At 47.9% G+C, this 12918-nt stretch overlaps 3 protein-coding genes across 3 annotated transcripts; 1 reads left to right on the forward strand and 2 right to left on the reverse strand.

Moving 5' to 3' along the window:
• Positions 1 to 319: 319 nt before the first annotated feature.
• On the reverse strand, positions 320 to 6179 carry LOC135825918 (arrestin domain-containing protein 3-like). The gene is made up of 6 exons (XM_065338559.1): positions 5793 to 6179; positions 3784 to 3995; positions 3262 to 3476; positions 2661 to 2808; positions 2183 to 2362; positions 320 to 1535 (listed from the first exon to the last, which is right to left on the reverse strand). The coding sequence occupies exons 1-6, from the start codon at positions 6022 to 6024 to the stop codon at positions 1452 to 1454; spliced, it is 1071 nt and encodes a 356-aa protein (XP_065194631.1). The 5' UTR covers positions 6025 to 6179; the 3' UTR covers positions 320 to 1451.
• Positions 6180 to 7862: 1683 nt separating this feature from the next.
• On the reverse strand, positions 7863 to 9604 carry LOC135825928 (mitochondrial amidoxime reducing component 2-like). Its single transcript, XM_065338571.1, has one exon. It carries the CDS (start codon positions 9336 to 9338, stop codon positions 8316 to 8318), a length of 1023 nt encoding a protein of 340 aa, XP_065194643.1. The 5' UTR covers positions 9339 to 9604; the 3' UTR covers positions 7863 to 8315.
• A 314-nt stretch (positions 9605 to 9918) lies between these two features.
• Positions 9919 to 12666, forward strand: LOC135825937 (sphingosine-1-phosphate lyase 1-like). The gene has a single exon (XM_065338582.1). The coding sequence runs from the start codon at positions 10237 to 10239 to the stop codon at positions 11959 to 11961; it is 1725 nt and encodes a 574-aa protein (XP_065194654.1). The 5' UTR covers positions 9919 to 10236; the 3' UTR covers positions 11962 to 12666.
• The last annotated feature ends 252 nt before the right edge of the window (positions 12667 to 12918 follow it).

Consider the following 12918-nt stretch of genomic DNA (forward strand, 5'->3'; position numbering starts at 1 on the left):
TGGGTTCCCTGGACCCTGGTCACACCGTAGGTTCAGGGCTACATCACACGGGAAGTTCGCGGGTGTTTTTCACCTTCTGTATGACAAGCATCTATGCGCAGCAGAAATTACCTTGGTGATGGGTAAAAATGACCATGTGCACCGGCATGAGAGGCAGCAAAGGCACTATGACCTGACCAAGAGACTTCGCCATAGGATGATTCTCCTGGAGTCGCACACTCTGGTTTAAAAAGCAACTTTGCGAGAAAACACACGCAAGCACACAGCCAGACAAATCACACGCACACACATGTGCATGGTAAAACAGGGCTGCTGCGGAAAAGCTACCTCAGTACATGTACCTGTAAGTTATCATGACCTAAAACAAAACAGATTTCGAGCAGGCACGGTGTGCATGTGGCACGCAACGGCAAAAAAATGTTTGGTGAAGCATGGCATATAAACAACAACAACACACGCAAGTTCAATACAGGATAGCCAGAGCACTAGAACAAGCAAAACAGAACAAATGAAGAGGCTTAAAAAACGGAGAAACGAGTGCGCCCAGAACCGGGACTCACATAAATGTACATACGCACACAAAAGAGCTTGCTACAGAGGGGGCATAAACAGGCAGAAAGGAAGGGCCACGGCTATAAAACAGTATAAAGACACTGGGGTGCAGCAATCAGACCTCAAGGACACATAAAAACAAGCCTTTTAAGTCTTGACAGCCTAGGAAAAATGGTGATATATTCTAAAGAGTGAAGTCATGCTCACACCCACTGGTGTGACACATGCTAGGAGAGTGAGCAGGGGAGCTAAAGCGCTAACGTGCAGCATATATTATAGCAGGTGCAAAGTGCGGCTTGCTTGACCAGCAAGCATATCTAAATGTCAACAGAAAACGAAGTTAAGAACAAGAACATTTGGGAGTGAACATTGAAGAAGGGTAAGGCTTGCACAGCCAACGGATACATAGAAATCCAATGGCGTAAAAGGAGTTTGCAACAGGGCATAATATACTGGTTGAAAAGGATTTTACAGAATTTTAAAGTTTTGGGAAATCAAGAAGTGATAAAAGATGGAAAAAAATCACCGAAAAAGCCTTGACTGAAAAAGGATCAGTATCAGCAACCTTTTCTTTCCCTTTTTTCAGTGCACATACACAACCCCAGAGGGGCACAAAAGTACCATGGCCAGTGCATAGTGAATTATGACAATCATGCCAACGGAATACAGCACAGTGTACACATGCTCAGCAAAAATGGCATCTACAATAAAGCATGCACACACATCCGGGCATCAACACACACACACACACACACACACACACACACACACACACACACACACACACGCACACGCACACACGCACACACACACGCACACGCTAGCGGTGCAGCAAACATACAATGCAGACGTTCACATGGGCTGTGACAGGGTGACATTGTAACATAACGCGTCACACCTTAGTCATACATTGCTGAGACCAAGCGTTGCGTCTCAGAGTTTGAAGTAACTGCGTCGGTGTAAGCTGGTGGAGGCTCATGAACCTACATGCACACGCGCGCACACACACACACACACACACACTCACACACACGCGCATGCACGCACACACACATACACACACACACCATACATACACACACACACACAACACACACACACACCACACACACACACACCACACACCACACACACACACACACAAAACACACATACACACACACAAACACACACACAAACACACACACTAACACACACACACAAACACACACACAAACACACACACACACACACACCACACAAAACACACATACACACACGCACACACACGCGCGCGCACACACACACACACACACACACACACACACACACACACAAGCACAGGGTAAAGAATAGACACTAGTGTTATCAAGAACAATGTCCACAACCGTACTCCAGTCCAGATTTACTGCTGCCATGAAAAGAACAACACATTGCCAAGAGATAAGCAAGGATAAATGCAGCAAGGGAAAGTCTCAGATACTAGTATGTCCCATCTTCTCCATTTCAACATGTTCATACCGAAGAAATTCTGAGTAGTCAACAACAAAGAGTGCAATACCCTTAAAAACCTTGTTGCTCATACAAATGAATAAGATATGGACCTAAGACTCAGCCCCGATTTAACAAAAGTCCTGAGCGCTATAGTTACCTCTTCAAGGCCTTCATTGCGTGCTGCACTCTGGATGTGAGCCCGGCGTCCTGCCTCACGTAGCAGTGTGCCAACGAGCTCCTCCACATTCTGCCGATCTTCATCACTGCTGTCCATCGTGCCAATAACGACGTCGAAGCGGCACACACAGTTCATGCCCCACGGTACAACTATAGCCACCTGCCAGTTCACACCAACCGAATAGACCAGCATGTACACACACACACACACACACGCACACACACTTTGAGATTCGATCCACTGATATGCTTAGATTTTAGAGGCTACATCAATAGGTCATCTTCGGAGTTGTTGTGAATGGCATCATTAGCACTGTACATGTAACACCACTCCACACAAAAACATACATTTTAATGTTTATGTCCTTCTGGTGATGGAAATGTAAGCAAGTTTGTGACTAGCATATGGTGTGAAAGCTTCTTCCACACAACTGCCTTGAGAGAAGATATGCTCTGACCTCAACTGTGTACTTGACAAAGACAACTTGAGCTGCAACACTTGGTGGCAGGTCACGCACAGGGATCTTGAATGAGTTGACATTGATGTTACTCTGAGCACCCAGCACCTCCTGCGTGGTGGCCACATGACACGTACGCGTTCTCGAGCTGAAAACAAAGGCACACAGATACACACACACACCATTGGACGCCCATTGCCGGAGGCGATGATAGCGATGCTACAGCAGAAGCCATAGCAGCTTGTGCTGGGATTGCACCATTCAACAGCTTGCAAGGCTGAAGAATTGACCGCCACTATTCAGCCTGGTCTACACCACACAGCTATGAAGCTCACACACACACACACACACACACACAGACACACACACACACACACACACACACACACGCACGCACACACACACATGCGTGCACAGTGACGTACGATACGGACCGGGTCCAGACACAAGAGTCAAAAACAAATCCGACTCAAGCGCCAGCAATCAGATGACGGTACTAATTGGAGCAGAAGGGAAGACCTCCAGGCACGGTGCGCTGCAAAGTGAAGCAGATGCCAGACTAACCTTGTGTCCAGAGTGAGGCATCGCCAGACAGACTTACTTGGTGTTATTGCGAACCTTTGCAATCTCTTCCCTGAGGAGACGGACGCGCAAAGTGCCCAGCTCACGATCTGTATTATTCTCCGCCGAAAACTTGAGGTCGATAGAGTCTCCATTGCAGAAGCCGAGTTTATTGATGGTGGCACGTAACTTCACGGGTCCTTGAGAGCAGCAGCAGCAGCACAGCGTTTTCTCAGCTGCCTTCGTGATCGACCGCTGAAGTAACAAAAATAGGTTTGTATGCACTGGACATTAGATATGCGCAAGGAGCACTACCAGCGAGGGCACTCGTGGCATTGATCAACCATCATACACTGCAATTATCAACGATGGGATGCACGGCAGTACGAGTACGCTACGTACGCCTGGGCAGAGGCTGCAGAGGCAAGTCTCGTGGATACATTCAGTGCAGATGCTGACCATCATACATGACATCGTAGTGGTCAGTATGCAGGCACACAGCCCACCTGAACAAGCCGAGTGAGCACACACTAGCATGCACTTTGTAAAGTTGACAACTTACGCGCAGCTGTGTTGTGTTCACTTCAATGCGTTTCACCACGCCAAACGGTATACGATGTGCTACGTCAAAGCCCCAGGGAATGTCCACGACAGCGGCAGCCTCATAAGACACGCCACCGCAGCCAATGTTGCACGAGCTTGGCAGGCCACGCGGCAAGCGGAATGTGAACGACCAATGGTGAACACCCACAGTCAGCATCTCATTAGGCACAGCTGCACATTACACAGCATATTAAACGAATGAGCAATGATCAGGCGTCATGTATGCATGCGTACTGTACACACGTATGGTGCCACCTGCACTTTATGGTCTTGCGCATGCACAAGTACGGTATACACAACCGGTAATACTGAAAAGAGAGGACTAAAAGTTTACAACTCATGCGTTGTTTGTCCAACACTAACAGTTATAAGCAAGATACCAGTGAGTCCGAACATGAATTAGCACAACACTAACAGTTATAAGTAAGATACCAGTGAGTCAGAACATGAATTAGCACAACACTGACTGATGTGATGCTGACATTCAACGACCGCATGACTTGTAAACTTTTTTCCCTCACTTTATAATTTTAATCCGTGGCTCTCCATCTGAGTCTAAACCAGTAACATTAAGGCGGAGGACCACTGCACAGGACAGCCATGGCTCACTTCAAGAGCATGCAACAGCAACCACCCAACTTGGGACGCTCATGATATAAGCAAAAGAGGGGAAGACACACGAAGTAAGACAGACCACTCGGCTCTATCTCTTCGTACTATACATGTCGAAATGGAGCTTGTGATAGACTAACAAACGGCAATTGCAACTACTGTCGTGGACATGGAAATCCGGTCGAACGTCTAGCGACCCCAGGGCGCTGGCCATGTAGCTGTGGGTAAGCAGTACACACATGCAGGACATTTCTATGCGCTGCAGCGCGCTGGTCGCATCGGATGTTACAGTGCACTGTTCTGTACGCGCTGAGGGCGCAGGCCCCAGTCAATCGACTGGATTTCCATGTCCACGACAGTAGTATCATATGTTGCTATGGACGTTCGCTGGTGCGCCACACATTGAGTATTTCGCCATGGGTTGTTGCCACTGACATCGCTGATTTATCGCTCCTGGCTGGCATTGAAGTAGGAGTCGTTTTTGGACGTCTACAATCATGTACACTTGGTGCGCGCGAGAGCCATTGGGAATAATGGTCATCCATGTATCACCACTGCTTTCGAGCCAGAGCCTTTTGCTGCCTGAAAACAAAATCGTCGAAATGAAAATTGTCATGGCTGCAGCTGCAACTGCTCTGCAGCGCCAAGCCTCTTGTGTTCTTGCAGATTTGCTTTTTCAAAGTGACCAGCCCCTTTCACTCAGCAATTCGCTTGTCCATGAGTATCCCAGAGTGAGGAAAATAGAATCCAAGAAAGCAAAAGCAAAACACAGGCTCACTTCAGGTAGAACAATGACTGCAGGTGCATGACAAAGAACCTTTGTTGAGTTTGAAAGCAAAATCATGTTCCTCGCAAGTGGCGACACTGAGTTTTATGTGACATATCACGATCACTATGGCCCAGCATGCTGTGATGTCGTGTGCCGGGTGCATTCCTGTTGAAGCCGATGTCAGTGCTCGTCTGGCACGAATTCAAACCTGGTATTTCAATGCAGGTTTTAGCACAATTACAAGAAAAGCTAAAACGACTGTCCATCCTAATAATTTCCAGACTTTCATTATTCACGGGCTTCTATACAAGCCAGTACGGCGCATGCATGCAACAGGAGCACTGGGGGCTGAGTGGGGCACACAATGCCCAATCAAGGACATCTCCAGGACCAGTATGGGAGGTGGCTACATTGTTTACATGCCCAGATTAGAAGTCCCACGCATTCTCCATTCAACTACGTGAATTGTTCGTAAGAAAACGAAAGGAGAAGGCATTCTAGACTTGGGATCTCTAGTGTTGGAAAAAAGGTACTGTGTTCTCAGTGAATCGATGCTCGTTTGTGCATGCACTAGTATTTCCTCTTACTTGGCTGCCAAACGACCACACACTCGCTGAGATAGGCCATGTTACCACGATACGTGGTATTGCCACTCTTCCATCGGCAGTGTGCTGATCCGTCAATATTGACAGACACCTTGCGCACCCTGGTGGGCTCAGTAACTTCAACTTCCACAACGGCAGTCAGAGCCTGCCCATCACAGAACACCATCTGCGTCACATTCTGGAACACAAGCTTCACTCGTCGAATGCCACCCATTGTGCCCCCCCTGCCGTGTTGTCAAGATTTTGATAATACGACCTCGCTTCTCTAGGACACAGCAAGAGAAGGGACTGAGGTCAGTGAGGAGCAGGATCTTCTTCGAAGTTGAATTATTTTCACTATGAAGTATGATTATAAAAACAAGGCAACCAGGAAATAATAATATTATTTTTTTTCACTGCCCATATATATAGGCCATGGCGCATGGCCCAACATGACATGGTGAACATGCGCATTATGCATGGCCATATGGGGATTTCAAAATAATCATGGACTTTTGCCTTTTTGGTAGATCTACAAGTACAACTACTCAACTCACTGAGCTGAGTAGACGTAACAGGGCCTTGGATCGGCATACCGATGGAGCTTACATTTCTTGCCGGTAGACCTACTGAGTACTGTCTGCAGTAGTGATCTGGTGATACATGCATGTACAGCGGTTGTACTGTACGTGTAGCCTCCATCAATGCATCATGTCCATGTTATACAGTCATGTAGGTAGACTCTACTGGTTACTTCAACTACTTCAAGTGACTCAGAAAAGTCAGATCATGTCAGCACATCCGTCCTAGACTTCATCAATGACAGTATGTCATCGCCTAGCATCCACAATGCATGCACCTTGTTTACGATTCACGTCATTTGCTGTTTGTGCGTCATTCCTGAGATTCTGCGAAGATGATGGCAATGGGGATGACACATAAGTTAGTTGACATAACACTACAAATAATTGCCCACAAGTCAATGACTGGTTATCAACTCAATGCGGCTGCACTGTGCAGGTAACTAACTGAGGACTATGGCATGCACACTGTAGTGAAAATGTGTGACATACATGTACAATAACCGGTGTGTAATTACAGACGGCAGAGAGCTACATCTGGTGCGAATACAGACTGCTACAGCGGCTAGTACCCCCCCCCCCCCCCCGCGTGGTTCAATGAAATCCAATCTCACGGAATAGGGCTTGAAAGTGCTACGTCACAGCATAGCAACAATTTCAAAAATTCAAAAACTGGATCCACGGATCCAGTTTTTGTATGGATCCAAGCACATTTCAAGCCGTCTTACTCACAGCAAGGTGATGTAGCCAGTGAAACTGACTGATTTGGCTACTGGGGGCGGGGTTACAACTGGTGGCGAAGTAAAATTCACCCCTGCATACGACATGAGTGGGTTGCTATGCACCCACATACTGAGGCAATAGCAAAGTCACACCTTAGTGGATCCAAAATAGAAATCTGATGTCAACTTACTACTCCCTGGCCGTTTTTGACGTCATCACTTTCAAGCCCTATAAGTTTTTAAAATAACTAATAAATTACTTAGCACCCACCACACAAGTCCACAGCCCAGTGTTGCAAGTCAGGACCAGCACCCCAGGCCAACTAGTCAACCCATACTGATAGAATTCAATTTCACTGAGCTGCAGCATTGAACAGCAGTGTGGTGTACCCCTACCCGGCCCAAGAGATACTAGTTCAGGGGCATGCGCATGCTCAACACGACACGTATGCTTTCTTGGCGGCGGGTCAACGGTGAGCATTACTTGCAAGGTCACCACACCGCCATGATGGCTTCGCATACCTATAATCTACATATCTCACTTGTGTGACGTGTGTGACCCCAAGCCAAGTACCACAGCACTGCTCAATGAAATCCGATCGAGCGAGTCACGACTGCCACGCTGGGTGCTGTGCAGCCCTGGACCTATGAACACTGGGATTGTAAACTGATGCAGGGTGCAAACTTGACTCACACGATCGGATCACTGAGCAAAACAGGAGTAGGCTTGCACCAGAAGAAATGAATACTAGTGCCCAAAAGGCCAGTGGTAAGGTATTTGTAATGCCATCCATTGCATGTCTACACTTCAGGCATATCTTTGTATCACACTTCCTATCCATACCCGGCCGGCCACTGATAGAATGTCCTAAAATAAAATTGGGGAAATATTTGGAGTAAATGTACAATCACGTACATGTACATGTAAATTAAAAATTGAATTGGTCAGCGATGACTTGCCGGTATGCCACGGGATATGTATTTTATGCTGTTGAAATGATTCTTAGACAATGATACTGCCAAATTACTAATTGCATTGTAAGTCTCCCTCCAATGGTCAGATCAGTTCCGTTGTACAAGTCTCAGTCAAAATCAGTATCATCAGGGCAGGGTCTTTGGAGAAGTGCACAGCATTGAAAAAACCTGCACCGCTAGCCGATACCGTTGCAGAAAGATTCGTATACTGAATACACACTCATGACCACTGTAGTGCAGCATGGGTCTTACTGCATAACAACGTCATCGCCGACACGTATCGCCCCCTCCTGTTCAGCACCGATCTGAATGCCGAAAATCGGCGAGTTGGCGTAACGTGCATCGCTAGTCTCCAGGCGGAACTCACGAAGAGTCTTTAGCGGCTCTGGCCCCGTCTTCTCTCCAGTCTGCGGGTGTATAGTGGTCATAGGACAGCGCCCGCACTTCTTCATCATGTAGAAGCTCACGTTTGATATCTGAATATCAGTCCAGTTGTCTTCCTGGTACGGTGTTGGCAGAGCACTGCTGACAATGATGTTGGGACGGAAGCGTGCCATTTCCAACTCCTGTCCAACTCTGGAACTGATATCCACTCGAGACTGCTCAGTGCAGAGCATGTACGGAGCAAAGTTGGCAAACGATGTCTCCTGGCCAGGGCGGCCGCGATCCCCCCATTTCGGATCCTCCGCGATCATCCGACACCTGACATCCTCGGACATGTAGTACAGCCGAATTCCCGGCAGTCCCAGGATTGCCGATAGCCACCGTGCCACCGTATCGCCGCAATCCAAAGCCTCGCCCTCAGTCCGGTAAACATGAAGAGACACGCGCTCACAACCCTCGGTGTCTGGTTCAGGCACCTCGACAGGATCGCAGCCCTCAGTTTGAAGAACAAGAGTGAAGCGGTCACCTACTTCAATGATGCGGGGTTGTATTTTGGCCAACTTAGGAGTGGAGATGAGATTAAGGAATTTCCCTGGAGTGCCCTCAGGTGGGTTTTCAGATGCGGTATCAACAATGACAAATCGCCTGTCGTACTTGAAACCTCTCTTAAGACAGTATGCAGAGCTCACTTCGATGCCACGAATTGACTTCACGGGATAGAGGACAATGCTCTTGACCTGACCCAACACTTCACCAGCCCGTGGACCATTGCTCCTCTGACCCGGCGTTTGTCTGCGTCTCAACAGCCAGTAGGCCAACGCACCGACCCCTACAGCGCCTGCCGTAGCTAATAGTGCTACTCTCGGCGAGGGTAACTCCAACGACATTGTGAGAAGGAGTTACTTTGAGTGAGAACTACAAAAAAAAAGCTACTACAAAAACTTGATAAAAATTAATAGGCATTGACTTTGATTGGTTGAAAGGATCAGTCGGGGAAGCAAACTGCCTGAACTTTGAAGAGAAAAAGCCAACCCCACCAGGGCTTTGATTGAAGTAACTGTTACTTTCGAACGACTTACGTGGCGCTACCGTTTTGATGGACGCCTCTGGCACTGCACTAGGCACCACCTACACAGCAAGACTACATGGTTTTCATGTACTCTTGGACATAGTGAACTACTGCTGGCCGGATGGGAGTACAAGACTGTGACCATGGTGACTCGTGAGTGTAGTGCTGGCTGACCGTCTCTTCGCAAAAGTCCACAAATCAGCACTTTTCGAGAAGTGACACCGTGCATTCATTGTCATGACGACACACGTACATGTGTCCGTGTACGCGCGTACATGTACGACATGTCGACAGAGAGATTCGAATCGAAAAATGGGCATTTGCACCTTGGACCTTGGTCCGGAGTATATATGGGGGTACCGAGCCGGGGTGTGCACAGTTCGCCAAAGAAGAAAATAATTACTATAATTGTAGTGTAGTTGGACTTCACCTTATCACTATCACCAAGAGTACATAACTCTTGCTATCACTAGTATCAGCTGCTTGGACGAGAAGAACTCTCCAACGCTCCGCCGCTGTCCACAGCTACATTGTAGTACATGTGCACGTGTAGCTCGCGGAGTGAAGAAGAGAAGATTCTGCCTGGAATTTCCGGAAGTAACTACAGCACATGTAACAGTACTAGATAGTTGTGTATTTTACTGTCAAGAACCACAGAGTATAATGATTATGTAAAAAAACCTTTCTCCCCAGTTCGACTATCAAAACCAGGCACTATGGATCTGCTGGAAATGGTCGCGAAGCTGCTCGACCTAGAGTTGTTGAAAGCTTGCTGCGAAAGTGTTCTTTCAGACATTATACTATTGGTATCCAATCTTGACACGGAAATGTCGGATGTGCAACTGATCGCCTACACAACTGCCATCGTTTTGTTGGTTACGCAGCTTTGGTCGTTCCTGCGGCAAGATAAGTCCTTGTGGGTTAGAGCGAAGGACTGTGTGTTCGCTACTGTTCGTGTGGCACCGGTTGTCGGCCCAATGATAGAACGAAAATTGGCCAAGGTGGTGAAACAGGTCGGCGATGATGACGTTTTTCAGCCTAAACCTGGCGAGGTGTTCACGAACTCTCTGCCTGAGAAGGGTCTGTCCACGGTTGAAGTGCTTGAGCGAGTGGACAGCATGGAGAAGATGCTAGCCGGGACTGATTGGCGTGAGGGTCGCGTCTCCGGTGTTGTGTATTTTGACTCGGATGAGCTGCATGACATGCTGGTAAAGGTGTACTCGTTGTTCGCCTGGTCCAATCCACTCCATCCAGACGTTTTCCCTAGCGTACGTAAGATGGAAGGCGAGGCAGTGCGCATGATAGTCAACTTGTACCACGGTGGCGCAGAGGCATGTGGGTGTGTAACATCAGGTGGTACAGAAAGCATCATCATGGCTTGCCGGGCGTACAGACAATTGGCCAACGAGCGTGGTATAACCAAGCCGGAAATTGTTGCACCGATCAGCGTACATTCTGCGTTTGACAAGGCATGCGACTACTTTCACATGAAGCTTGTGCACGTTCCAGTTGACAGTGACACGCGGATGGTCAACATGAAGGCAATGCGCCGTGCAATCACGTCGAACACCATCCTACTTGTAGGCTCGGCTCCTCAGTATCCACATGGTATTATTGATGACATTGAGAGCATTGCTTCACTTGGTGTGCAGTATAGTATTGGAGTGCACGTTGATGCCTGCCTTGGTGGATTCCTAGTACCGTTCCTGGAAGAAGCCGGATTTGGTCCCGTTGCACCCTTCGACTTTCGTGTTCCGGGAGTCACAAGCATTTCAGTTGACACGCATAAGTATGGTTTTGCACCGAAAGGCTCATCAATTATAATGTATTCTAGTGAAGAGTTGCGTCACCGGCAGTACTTTGTAGCACCAGATTGGCAGGGTGGAATTTATGCCTCCCCTTCCGTTGCTGGCAGTCGATCCGGTGGTATAATTGCAGCCTGCTGGGCAGCCATGATGTTCATGGGTCACCACGGTTACGTTGAGAGCACCAAGAGAATATGCACAGTAGCCAGGGACATAGAGAAGGCAGCACGTCAGATCCCAGGCTTGTTTGTGTATGGTCAACCACAGGTATCGGTGGTAGCCTTCGGCTCTGACAACTTTGATATCTATCGTCTTGGAGCAGCATTGTCTAAGCGTGGCTGGAACATCAACAGCCTGCAGTTCCCGTCTGCCATCCACATATGCTGCACACTGCGACATACTCGCGAAGGTGTTACCGAAGCATTCATCAGTGACCTGAAAGAGTGCTGTGCAGAGATCATGAACGAGCCAATGGCCAAAAGCACAGGCGCAGCGGCAATCTACGGCATGGCGCAGACTGTGCCCGATCGCTCGGTAGTCAAGGAGATTGCGTGGGCGTACCTGGATGCATGTCTCCATACACGGCATGAGCACTCTGTGAGTTCTTCTTCCAGCGGGCAAGCAAATAGTCAATGAGATTTGGTGCGAAAACTAACCGAACTGAAAGCCAATATATGACACTCTCTGTCCACTACTGTTGACTGAGTTCTCAATCTGACAGGGCAGAACCGTGAATGCCTTCTCCTTGTAAGCAGTCCGTGTTGTACTTCAAGTACAGTAGAATCTATGATGCAGCATCACGGTGTCTCTTTCCCGGCAGAGTCGGCGAGAAACGTTATTTTTCTCTTTGCGTTCCTTCTTTTGAGCAAGTTTATGCGGTGCGGTGGCATGGCTAGGTTTTTGCTGATTCATTGCTGCTTGCATATTGCTGGTGCATACATTATACAAGTATCACAACATGCATCTACCAGTAGTTTTCTACAATTATTTTTACATAATACCAATCAATGATAAAAATGGTACTAATAGTACTTCATGAAAAGCCATGAGCCTCTCGGTGCTTCGAGTTTGCATCTGTACTCGCACAAATCGAGGAAACCCAGGCGTGCTACTGCGAGAGGTTGTCAACTTTGGTGCATGGATGCAGCCGTAACAGGGTATGCTGCAGGCAAGTTACGTAGTGAAGGCATCACCCCGCACACTGACCTATCCACACGGTTGCATAGTCCTGGTAGTGGAGTCTTGATGCAAGCCATGATATGCTTGATCAACTTGGTGTTTATGTCACTGGCTGGGAAGTGCTACATAACTGTGCACTGTCTGTGTACAGGTTGACAATGATCAGGCTTTCCTGCACTGCACAGGCTGTAGTGCATGTACAGTGCTGGCAACTGAAATCCGACTCCCTTGCCGCGCCGCCAAGGGAGTCGGATTTCAGTTGCCAGCACTGTACATGTAACAGTCAGTCTACAGTTCTGTCTCCCTGGAACTATACTACTAACTTGATTGTGATTGCCACCATGTACTGCGCAAAACTCTGCCATTTTTTGCAGGATTTCATGACTCCCTTATCTGGACAGTAATACAATCGTG

This window comes from Sycon ciliatum, chromosome 1 (assembly GCF_964019385.1).
Source record: "Sycon ciliatum chromosome 1, ocSycCili1.1, whole genome shotgun sequence".
Taxonomy (NCBI): domain Eukaryota; kingdom Metazoa; phylum Porifera; class Calcarea; order Leucosolenida; family Sycettidae; genus Sycon; species Sycon ciliatum.